The sequence below is a fragment of the Lithobates pipiens genome, unplaced genomic scaffold (genome assembly GCF_037356315.1).
Source record: "Lithobates pipiens isolate NorthernLeopardFrog02 unplaced genomic scaffold, aLitPip1_a1.2 Scaffold_19, whole genome shotgun sequence".
In the NCBI taxonomy this organism is placed as follows: Eukaryota; Metazoa; Chordata; class Amphibia; order Anura; family Ranidae; genus Lithobates; species Lithobates pipiens.
In genome coordinates this window covers 238818078-238839108 of record NW_027507764.1, presented here as the reverse complement: position 1 = coordinate 238839108, position 21031 = coordinate 238818078, and the positions used below count along the sequence as shown (strand labels likewise).

The 21031-nt window shown below is 47.2% G+C and overlaps 1 protein-coding gene across 2 annotated transcripts in view; it reads right to left on the bottom strand.

Moving 5' to 3' along the window:
* Positions 1-21031, bottom strand: part of SLC12A7 (solute carrier family 12 member 7) — a 684227-nt gene that overhangs the window by 550324 nt on the left and 112872 nt on the right. Inside the window, exon 1 of one of the 2 annotated variants that reach the window (XM_077491823.1) lies at positions 4055-4339. The exons of the other annotated variant lie outside the window; for it this stretch is intronic. Within the exon in view, the coding sequence (XP_077347949.1) occupies positions 4055-4178 (124 nt within the window). The 5' untranslated portion in view covers positions 4179-4339. Of the gene's footprint in view, positions 1-4054; positions 4340-21031 lie in introns of those variants that run through there. 2 annotated transcript variants of the gene reach the window in all.

The following is a 21031-nucleotide window of genomic DNA, read 5'->3' as shown; positions in this document are numbered from 1 at the left end:
TGCGAAATCATTGCACAGAGCAGGTAAGTACGACTTTCTCTCGGTGCTTAGTCATCATGTCATCGGTGCTTAGTCATCAAAAATAATAATAATAATAATAAATATTATATAAAGATACAGTAATATTGCTACCTTAAAAAGAGAAAAGGCACTGGGCGTAAAGGGCATATATGATCTATACATGCAGGGTGTGTGTGTGTGTGTGTGTGTACACGACACTTCAAAAGGTTCACACATCTCCGGGGCACATTGCGCAAGGGCCTGTGCATCTTTGGCTGTTTCAGGTCCAAATTCAGGCATAAATTCGGGCGATACGTCCCCGAAACAGAACAGAGATGCATCTGAGCTGCATCCGCACACAGGATGAACCCAGCCTTAGACTGTAAGGCCCCTTTCACATGGGCCAAATCCGGTCTTCTCAGCAGGGGATCAGTAAGCTGATCCCCAGATGAGCGGAGTGGGTGGATGATAGATCTGTGTCTGCTCCACTGATGCTAAACGGACACGCTCTGCTCTTTGGGCAGTTGGATGTAAACAGACTGTTTACACCCAACTACCTTCCAATCTGATCAGAGGGCAACGGATGTCCTTCTGTTTGTTTTTAATGGATCAAATTGGAGGTAGGCGAGTGTAAATGGACACAAGTATGTTTACATCTGCTGCTCCATAAAAAGGTTAATGGAAGGTCTAAATAAATAAAATAAAAATAAAAAAAAGCAGACAGGCAGATTGATCGGACCGCTTGTGTGGAAGGAGCTTAAAGAAAAAGTCTAAAGCCTCGTACACACGATCGGATTGTTGGCCAACAAAACCTTGGACCTTTGTCCGAAGGGCGCCCAAACTTGTCTTGCATACAAAACGGCAAGGAATTGTCGGCCAACAAACACGAACGTAGTGACGTACTACATGTTTTTTTCAGCTCTTTAGTGTCACCCTTTGGACTCCTTCTGCTAATTTTGTGTTGGTAGAAGTTTGGTGAGTGTTGATTAATGCTTTTCATTTTGCGCTTTTCATTTAGCGACTGAATGGTCGCTCGTCAGACATTTTGCGGAATCAGAGGAGATAACATGTTATTGGAGTTATTGCTTTGACATTTTTTTTGGTTGAATAATGATTTGATATATTTTCTATATTTATGGATGCATTGCATTTATGGTTATTGGATGCATTATTGGCAGATAGCATGTCTAATTTTATTTGTTTACTTTTTTTAATGCACAATAAAAAATAAAAAAATAAAAATGTGGAGAATATACTTGGCTATGTGTTTTACTTCAACTGACAGTTTGGGAGTAGGCAGTTACATTTAAAAAAAATACAATGTAAAATTGACAAGGGACACCGACATAGTTACATCTTTGATCTTAAAAACTACGGGATAATGGTGGTGTGGTAACTTGCTGCTGCAAAAAAAAAAAAAAAAAAAAAAGGCCTTTCAAATTTTGTTTGCAATAACTCCATCAGTATCACCAGCAAAGCAGCTTCATTATTATCCCATTAAAGAAGAAGAGAATAAGCGCTGCATTTCGAGATTTCATAGTTTGCCACATCACGAATGTTAATTCTCCATTACGAACGCTGGTTTACCATACCGACCGCTTGTTTGTACTTGGGACTTTTGTCTGATGGTCTTGTGTACACACACTCAGAAAATCCGACAACAGAAAATTGTTTGCGGAAAATTTTAAAATCTGCTATCCAACATTTGTCCACGGAAAATCCAACAATTGTCCGATGGATACATACACATGGTAAGATTTTCCGCCAACAGCCGGTCATCACACATTTCCTGTTGGAAAATCCAATCATGTGTACGAGGCTTAGGGCCTCATGTACACTGCTGCTGATAAACAGACATTTAGGGGCAGTTGGGTATTTTTTTTTTAGCAGCCCCTGAACTCTCTTCTATGTTATTACCTTATCAGTACATGTACAGTGTGTAGTTTATAGTTGTTTAGAGGCAGTAGAGTTTAGTAGCATTTTTTAATTTAAAGAAAAAAAAAAAGCGTTCAGGACAGAAGTTAATTCGCATTTGAAACGGCAAATGATTGTAACCATGCAAACGTGTCTAAACATGGTAACTTGCATTTAGCCATGTTTCATTTGTAGGCGGTTTAATGGAGATACATTTCTGACCATTTACAATGCAAAAAGCGCTTTTAAACGCAAATGTGGCATGTAAATGCGGCACAACCGAGGTTTTTAACCGTCGGTTACTAGCGGTTAAGTTCAGGAGAGGTTTAAATAGTTCCTGTGAACATGAAGCCTAAATGAAGCCAAAGAAAAAAAATATGCGCACAGCTTTGATGATGCAAGATTTCTTCAATCAGTGCCATTGGACAAAGGTGTAATGATCTATACAACATGCCGCAGAAAAATTATCTTACCAGTCCATAGTCATATGACATTCGCAGATGGGATCTCCCATCCTGAGTGGGCATCATCTGATGTCCTCGGCTTCCCGGCTTTATAGGTGGCGAGCACCCACCGTTTCACTGAGGAGCCAATGCACATGCCCGGCAGCTGCTATGTCCGCCAGGCACTCACAACCACTTGCTACAGTTCAGGACTGTGGATGTGTGTGTTTGTGTGTAAATGCACTTCCTGTCCTGCGAGAAGAGACTGATTGTGTGTTCATACAAAGTATGAACACTGATCAGTCTCCTCCCCTATTCTGTCCCCACCCCTACAGTTAGAATCACTCCCTAAGTAACACATTTAGCCCCTTTATCACCCCCCTAGTGTTAACCCCTTCCCTGACAGTGACATTTATAGCACTGATCGCTGTATAACTGTCAGTGGTCCCAAAATAGTGTCAAAGTGTCCGATATGTCCGCAACAATGTCAAAGTAGTGATAAAAATGTTAAAAAAAAAAAAAAAAAAAAATCAGCAGATTGCCACCATTACTAGTAATAAGAAATAAATAAATAAAGGAAAATAACAAAAATGCAATAAATCTATCCACCATTTTGTAGGCACTAAAGCTATTGCGCAAACTAATCCATATTATACGCTTATTGTGATTTATCAAAAATATGTAGAGTAATACATATCGATCTAAACTGAGGACATTTTTTTTTTTCAATATCCTCAGTTTAGACCGATATGTATTCTACATATTTTTGATAAATCACAATAAGTGCATATTGATTGGTTTGTGCAATAGTTTTAGTGCCTAAAAAAAAAAATTGTGTATAGATTTATTGCATTTTTATTATTTTTCTTTTTCAAACTTCTCGCTTTTTTTTTTTGTTTATAGCACAAAAAAATAAAAAACCACAGGAGGTGAAAGGCTCTATATGTGGGGGATTTTTTTTTTTTTTAATTTGGGTACAGTGTTGCATGACCATGTAATTATCATTCAAAATGTTACAGCTCAGAAAACTGAAAATTGGCCTGGGCAGGAAGGGGGTAAAAATACAAAAATACAGGAGAGATAGAGAATTACACACATATACACACACACACACACACACACACACACCTATGAAACAAAACTGCCCAGGCAGAGCCAACATACCAAGTACAGGCATATCCCACTTGTAAATACACAATGGGGTTTATTTACTAAAGCTAAAAAGTGCAAAATCAGACTCACTTCTGTATAGAAACCAATGACCTTCTAACCCCAGCTTGTTCAATTAAACTTTGGTAATAACCCGAAAGCTCATTGGTTTCTATACAGAAGTGAGCCTGATTTTGCACTTTTCAGCTTTAGTAAATAAACCCCCATTGTGTACTTACAAGTGGGGTATGGCTGTAAAACAAGACTGTTAGAACAAACTTCAGGCAGACCACCGTACGATTTTACTTTCCCAATGATACAAAGCCCAGACAGGCGCGCACACGCATATATACGTACACGGCGGGTCACCTCCTAGATTAGAAGCTCTGCTCAGTGATAAGTAATTAGCGCCTCTGACAACAGAAGGGCTCCAGGGGCGGGGTGTGCCGGTGACGTCATGACACTTCAGGTGAACGCTGCAGACCTTCCCCAGGGGCCCGTCCTCTCCTATCACACACAACACATGAGGAAGTTCACAGATAACTTACCCAGCAAAGACTCATCACTATGACTTCTCTGTGTGCCGCCCTCCGCCTGTCCCGCTGCCCCGAACTCAGTCTCCGCGACTCCGTCCTGCTGCTCCACAGGAACCACAGTGAAGTTGGTGGGCATCCTGAGGGGGTCAGGCAGGGAGCGCCGATACCTGGACTACACCAGAGCCCCGCTGCCACAGGGCACCAGCACTAGGAAGAGCAGAAGGGTCAGATTGATAGAGGCTGTTCTCTTCCCCGCCCCGGTCCGCTCTCCGCCCGCTCCTTTAACCACCTAGCGCCCGGATAATATTGTCAGTGGGAGCTCAGGGGTTAAGTCAGGTGGGCGGGGCGGCCAGCCAGACATCGCGCTGGCACGTGACAGCCATCGATGGACAATCATCTGACTGCCAGAGACGGGCGCGAGGCTGCTGCCGCCAAAACGGTTTAAACGTGATCATCCCCTTTAACCTCTCCGTGCCAGCGACGTCTCCACTCACACTAATAGTTACCAGACCCAATTACCCGAGGAAAGTCACACAGAGGTGTACGGATAGCATTCCTGTCATATTTCTGCTGAGAACCAGGGACACCTTTTAGCCATAGCAATCCTCCATGGAACACTCCTAGTCCATCGATACTTCATCTTTCCAAATGGAAGCCATTTACCTCTGTAATGGGATAGAGCTGGAGGAGGTGTGCAGGAGCCTGGCATGGCACCCTTCACCCACAAACACACCTTCCCTGCAAATATGTGTGCATTTATTAATCTAGGTATACAACCATGGACTCCGCACATGTGGTGGCTGTATTCATCTTTTTGTTCTCTTTATTTTCCCCTGGTGAACACATTAAAGTTGAACTCTTTTTGTTCCTTTTGGGACAAAAATTTGACATGAATAAATAAAAGCTGATCATTGTAAGCACCCCCCATCAACGGTAAATGGTTTGTCTCACCCTTGTAACTACCACTCTTGCTTGGTCTGTTAAAGTGATTATAAAAAAAATAAAACAGGAAGGTTTACAAACAACAAACATGTCATACTTACCTCCACTGTGCAGCTGGTTTTGCACAGAGTGGTCCCGATCCTCCTCTTCTGGGGTCCTCCTCGCATCAGATAACCCCCTAGGATAGAGGTAGGGAACCTCAGCTCTCCAGCTGTTTTGAAACTACAAGTCCCATGAGACATTGCGGGATTTGTAATTTCAAAACAGCTGGAGAGCTGAGGTTCCCTGCTCTAGGAGAAGATCGTTTCCATAGACATGAATGCCGGTCTTGGCCCCGGCACCCACATCATTGGATTTGATTGACAGCAGCGGGAGCCAATGGCTGCACTGCTATCAATCTATCCAATCAAGAGCCCCATGTAGAGAGGGTGAGCATGTCTCTGCCAAGGGGATAACGGGGTTCAGGTAAGTAAAACGGGGGGTGATCATTTCTGTATTCTTTAGAATTATTACATCATGTTAGAATTTTCAATTCCTCATTCAGCACTGGGAGGAAGCACCCCCCCCCCCCCCCACTCTACATAGGCAGCAGAATGAAGATATTTTCAGAGCTGTGCTGTGACAAGACAAGCTCTCTGCTAATCTATATATAGCAACCTCCCATGATACAAACTGCAGGCTGCTTTTATCTCCTGTCTCAGAGAACTTGTCAGAAGTTATCAGCTCTTAAGAATAGCCACCCCCTTTTTCAAGGTAACAAAAATAGTTGGACAATTTAATGAAAAGCCGTTTCATGGCCAGGTGTGGGCTACTCCTTCGTAATTTCTTCATTAAATAAGCAGGTAAAAGGTCTGGAGTTCATTCTAAGGCCCCATACACACTATTAGACCCGTTTCACACTGTGGCGCTTTCACAGCAAAAAATGGAATTACGTACCGGTAATGTCCTTTTCCAGGAGTCTTTCAGGACAGCCACCTTTGAGAGACACTGGCTCCTCCCCTCTTAGGAAACACCGCCTTCATTTTCATGATTTAAGCCTCCTCCTCCCTTCGTTCCTCAGTTCTTCCAGAGTACCTCCGGCCAACTGGGGAGACACAAGAACACGTCAAATAAACAAACCTTTAAGTCTTACCTGACGGCCTCATGTAATGAGTTCCCGATGATCTGCAAAAAACTTGGGTGGGAACCGGTGCTGTCCTGAAAGACTCCTGGAAAAGGACATTACCGGTACGTAATTCCATTTTTCCCCAATCGTCTTTCAGGACAGCCACCTTTGAGAGGATAAGCGAGTACCCTGTCTTAGGGTGGGACCTACTGCTTGCAGCACCTTGTGACCAAAGGGCTTGGTCTTTGGCTGAGAGAAGATCCAATCTATAGCGCTTCACGAACGTAGAAAACTTGAACCACGTTGCGGCTCTACAGATCTGTTCAGGAGACACACCAGCCCACATTGTCTGCGGAGTTGCCGCTGTCCTGGCTGAGTGTGCTTTAATTCTAACTGGAGGCTTTAATACCCCAACCGCGCAAGTCTGCCCAATGGCTGACCTTAATCATCTGGTTAGCGTACGTCTAAAGGCTTTGGAACCCTTCCTAGCCCCTGGAAGTAACACCAAAGGTAAATCAGACTTCCTGAACTGGCTTTGTGTAACCAAAATAATGAAGGACACGTCCAAGAAGATGTGTTCCTGTTCGCTCACTGGTTTTGAACGAAAAATAGGCAGCATAATCTCTCGGACTCTCTGAGGATTAGAGACTACCATTAGGTAAAAAGGCCAGAATGATCTTAAAAACTGAATGGTCTGGAAAGGGAGTGCCTTAACAGAAAGGGTTTCGAGTTTACTCACTTTCCTTGCCGCAGTGATCGCCACAAAAAACACAGTTTTGAGAGTGATCAACCATAACCAGCCAGATTCCAATTGCTGAAAAAGGTTCCTTTGTGGGAACCTGTAAAACTAATGAGTGACCCCGACTGGGAAGGGGGCGACCAAAGGCTTGGTCTTTGCCTACTTAAGGCTCTAGGAACCTTACTATACCAAGGTCTGATGATAGATGCCCTTCCAGGAATACGCTAAAAGCGAAAACCTGACTCTTCAATGTTTATGGGGCTAAACCTTTATCTGCCCCTGACTGCAGGAACTCTAGAACCGTCTCCATACCTTCAAGAAAATGGTCTGAGTTTCTATTTACCTGCAATTCAGAAGAGTGGCTATTAAACAGTCTGAGACCTCTTTGCCCTTCAGCAATTCCTTCTCAGTAGCCAAGCTGCAAGAATCCACCTGGGGACCGCAGACTGGACCCTGGGAGAAGGGACACTCCTAGACCGGGAAAACCCGGGGGGGGGTTCTACTGACAGGCCCTTCAGAATGGAGAACCACGGCCTCCTGGGCCCAAGAGGTGTGATTAGAAAATAGGTAGTAATCTCCACCTGAAAACTTCCCTGACCCTGCAGGAATCAGAACGGGAGGGGAGAAAGCATAGCACTTAGAGAAACCCTAACTCTGTGCTTTAGTGTGTCTGCTCCCGACCTCCCATCTCCCCTGTTCATGGAACAGGAGATGGCTTCCTTTGCGTTTTCCCTTGAGAAAAAGAGAGGTCTATCCAAGGAATCCCCCAACTCTGGGTGATCCATTCGAAGAACCTCCTGCTTGAGAACCTGGTTGCTCTGAGGAAATCTAATATCAGGATTTGCTCTCCTTCAAGACAGATCACTGAAAAGACAGGATTTTAATATTCGGCCCATCTGAGGATGGCCTTCGCTAGGACCCATAAGGATCCGCTCCAGGAGTCCCCGTCCTGTCGACGCAAGCCACTGCCAAGGGATTGTTTCCACGACTCTTACATGAAGTCTCCAGAGAACTCTGAGAGGTCCTGAGAACCAGATCTACTGTTCTCAACTCCCTCCAATTTGAGGATCTCTTAGATTCCTTCCTGTACCAAACAGGAGTCTAGGTGTGTACCCCAACCTAAGCCGTTCGTATCGGTATCGTAACCACCCTGGATACTGGGAAACTCCATTCTAGGTCTTGTAACAAACGTGCTCCCTTTCCCAAAGGGACCTCTTTACCTGAGTTGGAACCAAAGAGTCCCAAGACCCCTGACTGTGGTCCCAAAGCTTCAAGATGAATAGTTTACAGAGGACGGTAACATGACCCCGTCCACTGAACTGCTAGGAGCGTGGCTGTCAGTAAACTCAACCTGCCTAACTGAGTTTTTGACGGTTGCCCTGGAGAAACAACAGTGCTCTGTCTATCTTCTGGATCTTCTCCAAGGAGGGAAGACCTTTTGTTCTGTTGAGCCCAGCACCTACCCCAGGAAGGTGACCCCCTGGTAAGGAATTTAAGTTGGGTTTCTCTAGGTTCAGAGGCCAACCCAGGCTCACTAACAGGTCTTTTGTTACCTGTTGCTCCCAAATCGACTGCGTCAGAGAAGGTACAAACCGGAGAAGATCTTCAGGACACACGATCACCGAGACTCCCCTGAGACGCAGGAATGCCAGAACATCTACCATCACTTTGGTGAAGATAGGAGGAGGAAAGGGATAGCCCAAAAGGGAAGTGCTTTGAACTGAATGTGTAGCACCCCTACAGAAGTTATCACTGCCAGCCTAAGGAAACGCTGGTGGTTCTCTGCAATGGGAATATGCAGGTATGCATCCATACTATCCATGCCCTGAAACAGTTTTGGTGGAAGAGGTGCCCTCACCCAGTGACCAAAACCAACGAAAGCCATCTGTAGGTGACTAAGACACACAGACATTTCAGGTTCAGGATGAGCCTGAACTTTTTTCCCCAAAGGCTTGTGAACCACAAAAATGTGAGAATAGGAGCCCTTTCTATATATCCTGCTGGGACCTGTATTACCACTTCCTGTTCCTCTAACTCCTGAAGAGGAAAGAAGGGCACATTTTGGCAGCTCAGTGACAAGGAGTCTCAAAAGAGGAGAGTTCTGAAAACTCCAAACGGTAACCTCTTACGATGATCCCCAACACAAACTGATTGGAGGTGATCATCTCCCACTGGGGGAGGAAGGCCTCTTTTTTACTGCTCCCCATATTTCTTCTTAAGGGGAAAGGCCTTTTTCTTATCAGCCGTGTGATCTAGCCCTGCTTCAAGACCTGGCCCAAACTGCAGTAAACAGTAGCAGTAACAGCAGCCTCCTGTAAAAAGGATTCCAGAGCTTTGCTTTGGACGCCTTGTCCCCCTGCCATGCCTTGACCCCCTGCCATGTCTTCAGCCTTGAGGCCCTCCAGGCTGAGTTGGTCAGAGCCGAAGATCTTGCATACATTCGCCTGGATTGAATCGAAGCAGCGTATGCCAACACCTTAAGCAGCATGGGAAAGGAGGATAGAAAGTCTCCTCTGCCGTCATTGCTTCATGCATTAATCTGGCTAAGCCGACACTTCATATTATGAGCCACCACTGTGGCCGCTATGGCAGGCTTAGATATTTTCTTAAGAGAAAAAGCCCATGCATCCTTCAGAAGTGAGTCCATCATTTCAAACATAGGGTCTGAAAGCATTCCCATGTCCCTGAGGACAGGTCAGTATGCCTGGACGTCTGAAGAAAGGTAGTCTCTAACCTGGGAGATTCTATTCCAGACAAGAGCTTCCTCTTCCGCCCAAGAAAAAACCTTTGCTTTAATGCACCAGAAAAGAAAGGTTTTCCTTCGGGACCCCGCCATTCCTGATGGCATCGATCAAGACAGCATGAACCGGGAACACCCGCTTCCCCCAGGTCCTAGTACATCTGATCATGGGGTGACAATGCCTTCTTCCTAAAGTGGTATGAATAGCTCTCAAGAGCTTATCCACTTCATCCAGGGGGAAGTTTATATCGAGGGGTTCTTTTGGGTTCCCCACCCAAGCCCTCACCTTTATCAGATTCCCTTGGGAGTCTGAGACGGCACTGTCAACTTCTTCCTCAACTTCCTCTCTGGAACCCTCTAGACTCTCCCTTAACCTGCAGGAGGAACATCCATCGGGTTAGGTGGAACACTCTGCTGTGCTGGTGAAAGAGTGCTCTGGAGCTGAGGCCACTGGAACCTTCCCAGAAGCCGCCAGATATGCACCGTGTTCTGCTGCCTGTTTCCTGATGGCGCTCAAACAGGGACCTGAACCCTCTGAGGCCACTGGAACCTTAGGTTAAAGGTCTGACTGAGCTATCCGGTGCTTCAATACACTCTTTACCAAGTGCCTTTGAACCAGGGATTCCCCAAAGAGGCTCTATATGAAGGACGCTCCCTCCTAGAACCAAGGGGAGACTTGCTCATGTCCTTCAGAGACCTAGAGCTAAAAGAGCAGCATAAAATCCTAAAAAAAAAAGAAACACCAGCACTACTTAAGAGGACCACCGGGAGTGCCCTCCCCTAGGATCAATCTCCATCTGGATCCCAGACGCACTGCCCTTCCCCCCGACCACCTAGGGGGAAAAAACACCAGTGGAGCTACTGGTTGTAAGGTAAGGGAACCCCTCGCCAGGGCTTTTACCTTTGAGTGGCTGGTGCCGTTACTCCTGGAGCTCCCGAAGCCACTGCTTTGGACATTCTCCTGTTGAGGAAGAGTGGTACGAACGTGCCTCCAACAGCTACCTGTGCAACTGTAGAAAGAGAGGCTGCACCAGCCGAACGCTAGGTTCCCCTCCACGTGCCGCGTCCGGAACCGGAAGACGCGGATCCAACGAAGAGGTCCGCCCCCACCGGAATTGACGTCGCCCGCCAACCGGTCCGGCCTCTGGCTCCCAGCCGACTGGATACACAGGGGGGCCTTGGACGTCCTCGTTGCAGCGCCCCACTGGGCGAAACGCAGGGATGAACCTCCCCAAAAACTTCCTGCTTTCCCCAAGCGAAGATTGGAGTGCGTATATAGAAAAAGGTCAGTCAAAAGTTCAGCTTCCCCAGCCGACCGGACTGCCTGTTCCGTTAAAACACCCGCGGGTGAACGGACGGACGACCCTGTAAAACTTCCTGCTTTCCCCAAGCGAAGTTTAGGGTGTATAGACAGTACGAACGCTTCAGCTCCCCGCTGATCCGACTGTCAAGGGCCGACCGATAGACGGTCGGGTAACCGAGTGGGGCCGGGGCTCCGCTCGGATAGCTTCAGTCTCACCAACCGAATTCAGCTAAGGTTCCTTAGCGATGTCTCCCCACCGGAGGAAACACCATAACTGAGGAACGAAGGGAGGAGGAGGCTTAAATCATGAAAATGAAGGCGGTGTTTCCTAAGAGGGGAGGAGCCAGTGTCTCTCAAAGGTGGCTGTCCTGAAAGACGATTGGGGAAAAAAAGTCCCCGAAAAACTCACAAAAACCTATTCTCATTAAAATCAATGAATGCTTTCACTCTGGGTGGTGAAAAAAGGCCCCTCTCCATTGAAATGAATGGAAAGCGCTTCAAAAAGCACCAGGAAATGTCTTTAAAAGTGCTCAGTGTTTTAGTGCCTGAAAAAAAGCCTCAGCTACAAACCCAGGATGAAAGCCCGAGTGCTTTCACACTGGGGCGCTGCGCTGGCAGGGCGTCACAAAAGTCCTGCCAGCAGCTTCTTTGCAGCAGTGAATATACCGCTCCTGCCCATTGAAAACATTGGGGCAGTGCTGCTATACCACTGGCAAAGCGCTGCTGCAGCAGCTTTTTGCAGGCAGATTTTACCCCTTTTCGGCCCGAGCACTGCTAAAACAACGGTACAGCGGCGCTAAAAATAGCGCCACGGCTCAGTGTGAAAGGGGCCTTATATTTTCTGCAGATTTTTGTCTTCAGGTTTACCAAAACCATGTAGTGCAAGGGCCTACCTGATTGCATACAAATTGAAACTCTTATGTCCTGTACACACAATCGGACATTCCAACAACAAAATCCCATTTTTTTTCTGACGGATGTTATCTCAAACTTGTCTTGCATACACACTTTCACACAAAGTTGGGAAATTTTGAGAACCAGATCTCAAATTTTCTGCGACAGAAACTGTTCAATGGAGCCTACACACAGAATTTCCGAGCCAAGCGTGAGAGGAATTCGGTCGGAAAAACCATCCAAGTTTTTTTACGATGGAAAATCCGCTCGTGTGTATGGGGCATTAGTTTATTAAGGCAGCTCCGTCATCTCTTCCAATCTCTTTACCCTCTCCAGCTCTTCTGCTGGGTCTCTTCCGCTGTCTTCTCGCTCTTTTGCCTGGTCTTCTCTGCTGTCTTTTCCCTCTGTTCTCCTTCCGATGTTGACATGACGCTCTCTCCCACTCTAATGTTGAGTGTGCGGTGTGCCACTACTTATATTGGCATGGGGTGGGGTTAACAGAGGCACACCATTTATGACGTCACCTCTCATCATGGCCCGAGCAGTGATATTATAAAAGGTGGGGCCTCCATATGACATCACGCGGTGACCCCGCCCCATGGCAATATAAGTAGTGGCGCACCCGCGTTCGAGAAAAAATGGAGACAGAGTGGAGAAGAACTGGAGAGGGGCAAAGAAGCGACAGATGCAGAAGACGTCAGAAGAAAAGCCGGAGAGGGAAGAGGAGATCTGAAGAGTCTATGAATTACTTTAAAAACCTGCGTAATGTGTTTTATTTTTTACACTTTTTTTTTTTAGGTGAATGGGTAGGGGTACAATGTACCCCATACTCATTCACATAGGATGGGGGGGCGGGATCTGGGGGCCCCCTTGTTAAATGGGGCTTCCAGATTCTGATAAGCCCGCCACCAGCAGACCCCGACAACCAATGGCCAGGGTTGTCAGAAAGAGGCCTTTGCCCTCATCAACATAGGGACAAGGTGCTTTGGAGGGGGGGTCACAGGGTCACCCTGCCCTAAAGCACTCACCCCCCATGTTGAGAGCACGTGGCCTGGTATGGTTCAGGAGGGGGGCGTGCTTGATCGTCCCCACCCCCTTTCCTGACCTTCCAGGCTGTGTGCTCAGCGTTTGGTATGAATTTTGGGGGGACCCCCATGCTGTTTTTGTTTTTATGTGCCATGGATTTCTCTTCAAGACCATCAGAGCACAAGTCGCATGCCAAAATCGGATCAGTTAAGACAGCGATCCAATTTTCATCTGACTTCAGTGATATTCAATGGGCTGAGGTAGGATCAAAGTCGGACCAAAGTAGCGTGGGGAGCATTTTCAAAGTCGGACCGACTTGTGACGGACCAGTTAAGATGGCTCCCTATGGAAACATTGATTTTCACGTGTCATGCGACATAAGCTCCCAATATTGGAGCATTTGTTGTACCAGTGTGAACCAGGCCTCAATGTGGTATTTGCATTTGGGCGGCGCAGTGATGGAGTGGTTAGCACTCTCACCTAGCAGTAAAAAAGGGTCACTGGTTCAAATCCCAACAATAACACCTGGCTGGAGTTTGCATGTTCTCCCTGTGCCTGTGTGTGTTTCCTCTGGGTACTCCGGTTTCCTCCCACAATCCAAAGACATGCTGGTAGGTTAATTGGCTTCTGTCCAAAATTGGCCCTAGTATATGAATGTGAGTTGGGGACCTTGGATCGTGGGCTCCTTGAGGGTAGGGACCAATGTGAGTGTGCAATGTATGTGTGGAGCGCTGTGTAAATTGATGGCGCCATATGGGCATCTTAACTGCTTAAGGACCGCCTCCTGCACATTTATGTTGGCAGAATGGCACAGGTACGTTGCTCTTCAAGTGCCCAGCCTTTGGGCACGCTCACGACCCGGTCCTGAGCTCTGTGACCATGGCTGTGGGACCCGCAAACCCGATCGCCATTGGTGCTCCACGATCGGGTCACAGAGCTGAAGAACGAGAATGTGTAAACAAACCTCTCCCCGTGCTTCCTAGTGTAACTCACCGATCATCTGTTCCCTGTTATAGGGAAAGACGATCAATGACGTCACATGCCAAGCCACGCCCCCAACAGTAAAAAAAAACACACACATCCCACGTAACCCCTCCACGCCCCCTAGTGGTTAACTCCTTCACTGCCAGTGTCATTTACACAGGAATTTAAATAGCACTGATTGCTTTATAAATGACAATGGTGTCAAAAATGTCCGATTTGTCCGCCATAATGTAGCAGTCACAATAAAAATCGCTGATCACCACCATTACTAGTAAAAAAAAAAAAAAATTAATACAAATGCTATAAAACTATTCCCTATTTTGTAAACGCTATAACTTTTGCGCAAACCAATCAATAATTGCGATTTTTTTTATACCAAAAATATGTAGAAGAATACGCATCGGCCTAAACTGAGGAAAATTCGTTTTTTTATATTTTTGGGGGATATTATAGCAAAAAGTAAAAAATATAGAATTTTTTTCAAAATTGTCGCTCTATTTTTGTTTATAGCGCAAAAAATAAAAAACGCAGAGGTGATCGAATAACACCAAAGAAAGCTCTATTTGTGGGAAAAAAGGACGCCAATTTTGTTTGGGAGCCACGTCGCACGTCCGCGCAATTGTCAGTTAAAGTGAGGCAGTGCCGAATCGCAAAAAGGGGCCTGGTCCTTTGGCTGCAAATTGGTCCAGGGCTTAAGTGGTTAATGAGATACAATGTACAAAGATGCTGCTTGTAGGACTTTTCTTCCTGTCCTGCAATTGTAGACACGCACCCACACTCACTCAGGTTGGACTGGTGTCTTTATTCAACCTTACTAACTATGTAACTATGAATCTTTTGCTGTTAACCTACATCATGCATTCAAATGTGCTGTCCATGCAAGCGAAACAGGCCATTGTATGGCTTTAACCGGTTCCCGACCAGCGCACGCTGATGTACGTCGGCAGAATGGCACGGGCAGGCACATTGGTGTACAGGTACATCCAATCTTTAATGCCGCACTGCCATCGCGAGCACGCCGCCGGCATACCCGCGATCGTCTCACGGGGCGGCTGAACGAGGAAATGCCATTGTAAACAGCATTTCCCCGTTCTGCCTAGCAACTAGTGATGCTGATCTCTGCTCCATGTGATTGGAGCAGAGATCAGCGTTCACTAAATTAAAGGCCAGCCCCCAACAGTTAGTAACACACCCCTAGGAACACTTAACCCCTACACTGCCACCCACTGGTTAACCCCTTCACTGCCAGTGTCACAGGAATCACTGAATTTATATAGCAGTGATTGCTGTATAAAATGACAATGGTCCCAAAAATGTGTCAAAAATGTCCAATGTGTTCGCCATAATGTCGCAGTCACAATAAAAAAAAATAAACAAAAAAAATAAATAAAAAACCCCATCGCTGATCGCCGCCATTACTAGTAAAATAAAAAAAATTATTAATAAAAATGCTATAAAACTATACCACCAAAAGAAAGCTCTATTTGTGGGAAAAAAAGGATGTCAATTTTGTTTAGGAGCCACGTCGCACGACCGCGCAATCGTCAGTTAAAGCGACGCAGTGCCGAATCGCAAAAAGTGGTCTGGTCTTTGACCAGCAAAATGGTCCAGGGCTGAAGTGGTTAAAATGAAACAAATCCATCATAGAGATTGCAGCAACAGTAGGAATGGCCAAATCAACAGGCATGTCTGTGATTATTTTTTTCTATACAATTAAACAATTGAATAAATATTTTCCAAGATTAGTGATTCCATACTTTTTGCCAATTGTATAATACATTAGTGTAGACTACAAATGCTAAAGCAGTAATGTATACTGAGACATTGCCAAAAATATTTTGGGGACTGTAAGGCCTGATTCACACTGGTGTGACATGAAACTCATGCGACTGTTGACCTGACTTTGCCCTGCAACTGCAGTCCAACTTCATTGTGACATTAATGAATGGGATCCGATTTTGATCAGACTTTGAGAAAATGTTAAAAAAAAAAACGATGTGGGGTCCCCCCAAAATCCATACCAGGCCCTAATCCAAGCATACAGCCTGAAAGGCCAGGAAAGGGGGGGGGTGGAAGAGCAAACGCCCCCCCCCCCCGAACCATACCAGGCCATATGCTCTCAACATGGGGAGGTGCTTTGGGACGGGGGGGCTCTGCCTACCCTGGGTGAATGGGTAGGGGTGCTGTGTACTGCATACTCATTCAAAATTGGAGGCGGGATCTTCCCCAAAGAACACCTCTCCCCATGTTGAGGGAATGCTCTGCCAGGCTGCATGCTTGTATAAGATGGATTTTGGGGGGACCCCAAGCCGTTTTTTTTTTAAATTTTGGCGTGGGGTTTCCCCTCAAAATCCATACTAGACCCGTATGATTTTTACATGTAATGCGACTTGTGCTCTCAAAGTCAGAGCGCTTGTCGCATCAGTGTGAACCAGGCCTTAATGCTTACTATAGTTAACCCTGGCTGTACTGTGCTGGCAGATTTTGAGTACTGTCTGTCCTAACAAAGGGTTAAAGATCTAGAAACTGGGCCTCTGAATTGTATGTGAATAAGGGAACACTCCGTTCATCTTTCTTATGCTGGCCATACATGGCTCAGGTATTTTTGTTCAGCCAGCAGACTAAAGGAAAAATACTGATCCGTTGCCTCCATCAACACATTTAGGCTGGGTTCACACCACAGCGATGCGGGAACGCTGCGAATCCGCTGCGTTTTCCCGCATCGCACACCTCCCGCCAGCAGTTCACACTGCCCTATGCGGACGGCTGGGAGTGTCAATGATATGTTAATGACACCCCCAGATCCGTCCGCATATCGCAGTGCGATCTGCCGACTCGCACAGGAATCGGATCGCATGGTGTGAACCCCCATGCGATCCGATTCTGTTGCGGACCAAAAAAAGGGTCCCGTGCGAGTTTGCTGCGGGAGCGATGCAAATTCAGCCATCCTATCTGTATGGCTGAACTTGCATCGCTACGGAGATCGGATGTGATTTGCGGTGCGAATCACATCCGGATCTCCCCCCGCAGCAGTGTGAACCCAGCCTCAAGGTGGATGGGGGAATCTTTCCTGCTGTGTCATTGTATTCTAACAAGGGCATCAAAGCAACATTTTTCAACAAGGATTAGACATCAATCGACCTCTCATGAACTGGACCAGTCATAGATAGACTGTTTTTACTGGTCCCTACCAAAATTTTGATAAATCTATACACAGCTTTAGTTAGAGGGGACAGACTCACACATTTTTTTTTTTACCTGCAAGCTATTCTGAACAATTTGAAATAAGAGTTTACTCTTATTTCAAATTGTTCAGAATAGCTTGCAGGTAAAAAAAAAAATTTGCGAACACAAGTGAATGGAAACACAAAAATTGTTTTTTTTTTTTTTTTTTTTTTTTAATTATTGCTAAAATGATTTTTCACTAGAATTTTTTTTTTTTAGAAATGACAAGAAAGGGGGGGCGTGGCCAAGATGGCGCTGTGAGCGGCTGCTTTTCTAGAGAGCTCCGCTCCTTCTCAACATTGATCCAGATCCTGGGCAGTTTTGTATGTATAGTTCACCCCTCCAAATCGGGAGGTTGAAGAACACTGCAGTGGACACTAGGAGGGGAGAAAGGGTGCGAGCCGTTGGCCGCCAGCGCTTCCCCTGCACACGTCTCGGCCCATCAACTAGCTAGGCTGCAGCCATGGCCTTTCCTAGCACACCCTGCAGCTCCAGAGGGGGGACACCATACGGCAGGGGTGTCCAAACTTTTTTCAAAGAGGGCCGGATTTGATGAACTGAACATGCGCGAGGGCCGACCATTTTGCCTGACATTCTTTGAATCGTTAAAATTCGGTCTAAGTGTGTTCGTTCGAGCTCTAATACACTGCCCAACAAGAATTCTCTTGCCTTTGTGGCTGTGTGTGGGAAGAAATGAGCTTGGGCGTATTTGTACATACTGTATTAATTGGCGTATAACACACACCTTCACTTTAAGAGGGAAGTTTCAGGAAAAAAAAATGTTTAAATAAAGAACTGTGAAGCAAAATAATGGTCAGTGCCCACCAATGCAGCCTAATCAGTGCACATCTGGAGACCCACCTTTGCCAGGAACACACCCACCACAGCCAGGAATGCCCCCCCCCATAGCCAGGAATGCCCCCCCATAGCAAGGAATGCCCCCACCATAGCCAGGAATGCCCCCATTATAGCCAGGAATGCCCCCATTATAGCCAGGAATTCCCCCACCATTGCCAGGAATTCCCCCACCATTGCCAGGGACACAGCACCATTGCCAGGGACACAGCACCATTGCCAGGGACACAGCACCATTGCCAGGGACACAGCACCATTGCCAGGGACACAGCACCATTGCCAGGGACACAGCACCATTGCCAGGAATGCCTCCCCAAATGCCTCACCATTGCCAGGAATGCCTCCCCAAATGCCTCACCATTGCCAGGAATGCCTCTCCAAATGCCTCACCATTGCCAGGAATGCAGCACCAATGCCAGGAATGACTCACCATTGCCAGGGACGCAGCACCATTGCCAGGAATGCCTCCCCAAATGCCTCACCATTGCCAGGAATGACTCACCATTGCCAGGGACGCAGCACCATTGCCAGGGACGCAGCACCATTGCCAGGAATGCCTCCCCAAATGCCTCACCATTGCCAGGAATGCACATACTGTATTAATTGGCGTATAACACACACCTTCACTTTAAGAGGGAAGTTTCAGGAAAAAAAAATGTTTAAATAAAGAACTGTGAAGCAAAATAATGGTCAGTGCCCACCAATGCAGCCTAATCAGTGCACATCTGGAGACCCACCTTTGCCAGGAACACACCCACCACAGCCAGGAATGCCCCCCCATAGCAAGGAATGCCCCCACCATAGCCAGGAATGCCCCCACCATAGCCAGGAATGCCCCCATTATAGCCAGGAATGCCCCCATTATAGCCAGGAATGCCCCCACCATAGCCAGGAATTCCCCCACCATTGCCAGGAATTCCCCCACCATTGCCAGGGACACAGCACCATTGCCAGGGACACAGCACCATTGCCAGGGACACAGCACCATTGCCAGGGACACAGCACCATTGCCAGGGACACAGCACCATTGCCAGGGACACAGCACCATTGCCAGGAATGCCTCCCCAAATGCCTCACCATTGCCAGGAATGCCTCCCCAAATGCCTCACCATTGCCAGGAATGCCTCTCCAAATGCCTCACCATTGCCAGGAATGCAGCACCAATGCCAGGAATGACTCACCATTGCCAGGGACGCAGCACCATTGCCAGGAATGCCTCCCCAAATGCCTCACCATTGCCAGGAATGACTCACCATTGCCAGGGACGCAGCACCATTGCCAGGGACGCAGCACCATTGCCAGGAATGCCTCCCCAAATGCCTCACCATTGCCAGGAATGCCTCCCCAAATGCCTCACCATTGCCAGGAATGCCTCCCCAAATGCCTCACCATTGCCAGGAATGCAGCACCATTGCCAGGAATGCAGCACCATTGCCAGGAATGCAGCACCATTGCCAGGAATGACTCACCATTGCCAGGAACGCAGCACCATTGCCAGGAACGCAGCACCATTGCCAGGAACGCAGCACCATTGCCAGGAACGCAGCACCATTGCCAGGAATGACTCACCATTGCCAGGAACGCAGCACCATTGCCAGGAACGCAGCACCATTGCCAGGAACGCAGCACCATAGCCAGGAATTCCCCCACCATAGCCAGGAATTCCCCCACCATTGCTAGGAATTCCCGCACCATTGCCAGGGACACAGCACCATTGCCTGGGACACAGCACCATTGCCTGGGACACAGCACCATTGCCTGGGACACAGCACCATTGCCTGGGACACAGCACCATTGCCTGGGACACAGCACCATTGCCAGGAATGCCTCCCCAAATGCCTCACCATTGCCAGGAATGCCTCCCCAAATGCCTCATCATTGCCAGGAATGCCTCACCATTGCCAGGAATGCAGCACCATTGCCAGGAATGACTCACCATTGCCAGGGACGCAGCACCATTGCCAGGAACGCAGCACCATTGCCAGGAACGCAGCACCATTGCCAGGAACGCAGCACCATTGCCAGGAACGCAGCACCATTGCCAGGAATGCACTGACGAGCGCCAAAGGAGAATCTCCTGTTTACATGGCGGCTTCTTTAATAGAAAGTCCCGCCTCCTTTGATGGACAGAAAAGTCGTCCAATGGCAGTGCAGGAGAAGGACTTCCTATTACAGAGGCCGCCCGTAAACAGGAAATTCTCCTGTGTACGGCGCTCGGTCCTGTCCTCCCTGTACCTTCCGAAGCATATATATCAGGGGTAATGAATTAAAATTAAAGGAGGTCCGGTCGCCAAAATTTTCTTTGGGCCGAGGTCCGAATCTCAAGTCTGTGCTACGACTCAGAAATATTGTAGTAACTGTATATCTATCAAAAACATGAGAAATGTACAATTTCCTTAGCATTTCAACAATATTTATTGTCAAGTTAAATCTGGTGTCCCCATCACAGTGCCCCTTTAAATCAGGTGTCCCCATCGCAGTGCTTCTTTAAATCAGGTGTCCCCATCACAGTGCCCCTTTACATCAGGTGTCCCCATCACAGTGCCCCTTTACATCAGGTGTCCCCATCACAGTGCCCCTTTACATCAGGTGTCCCCATCACAGTGCCCCTTTACATCAGGTGTCCCCATCACAGTGCCCCTTTACATCAGGTGTCCCCATCACAGTGCCCCTTTACATCAGGTGTCCCCATCACAGTGCCCCTTTACATCAGGTGTCCCCATCACAGTGCCCCTTTACATCAGGTGTCCCCATCACAGTGCCCCTTTACATCAGGTGTCCCCATCGCAGTGCCCCTTTACATCAGGTGTCCCCATCACAGTGCCCCTTTACATCAGGTGTCCCCATCACAGTGCCCCTTTAAATCAGGTGTCCCCATCACAGTGCCCCTTTACATCTGGTGTCCCCATCACAGTACCCCTTTACATCAGGTGTCCCCATCACAGTGCCCCTTTACATCAGGTGTCCCCATCACAGTGCCCCTTTACATCAGGTGTCCCCATCACAGTGCCCCTTAACATAAAATGTGCACATCAGGATTTCCCTTAACATAAAATAAGTGTCATGCTGATGGGCACATTTTATATTAAGGGGCACTCTGATGGACACAACAAAACATGCCCCTTAACTTAAAATTTGCCCATCAAAGTGCCCCTTTTAATATAAAATGTACCTAT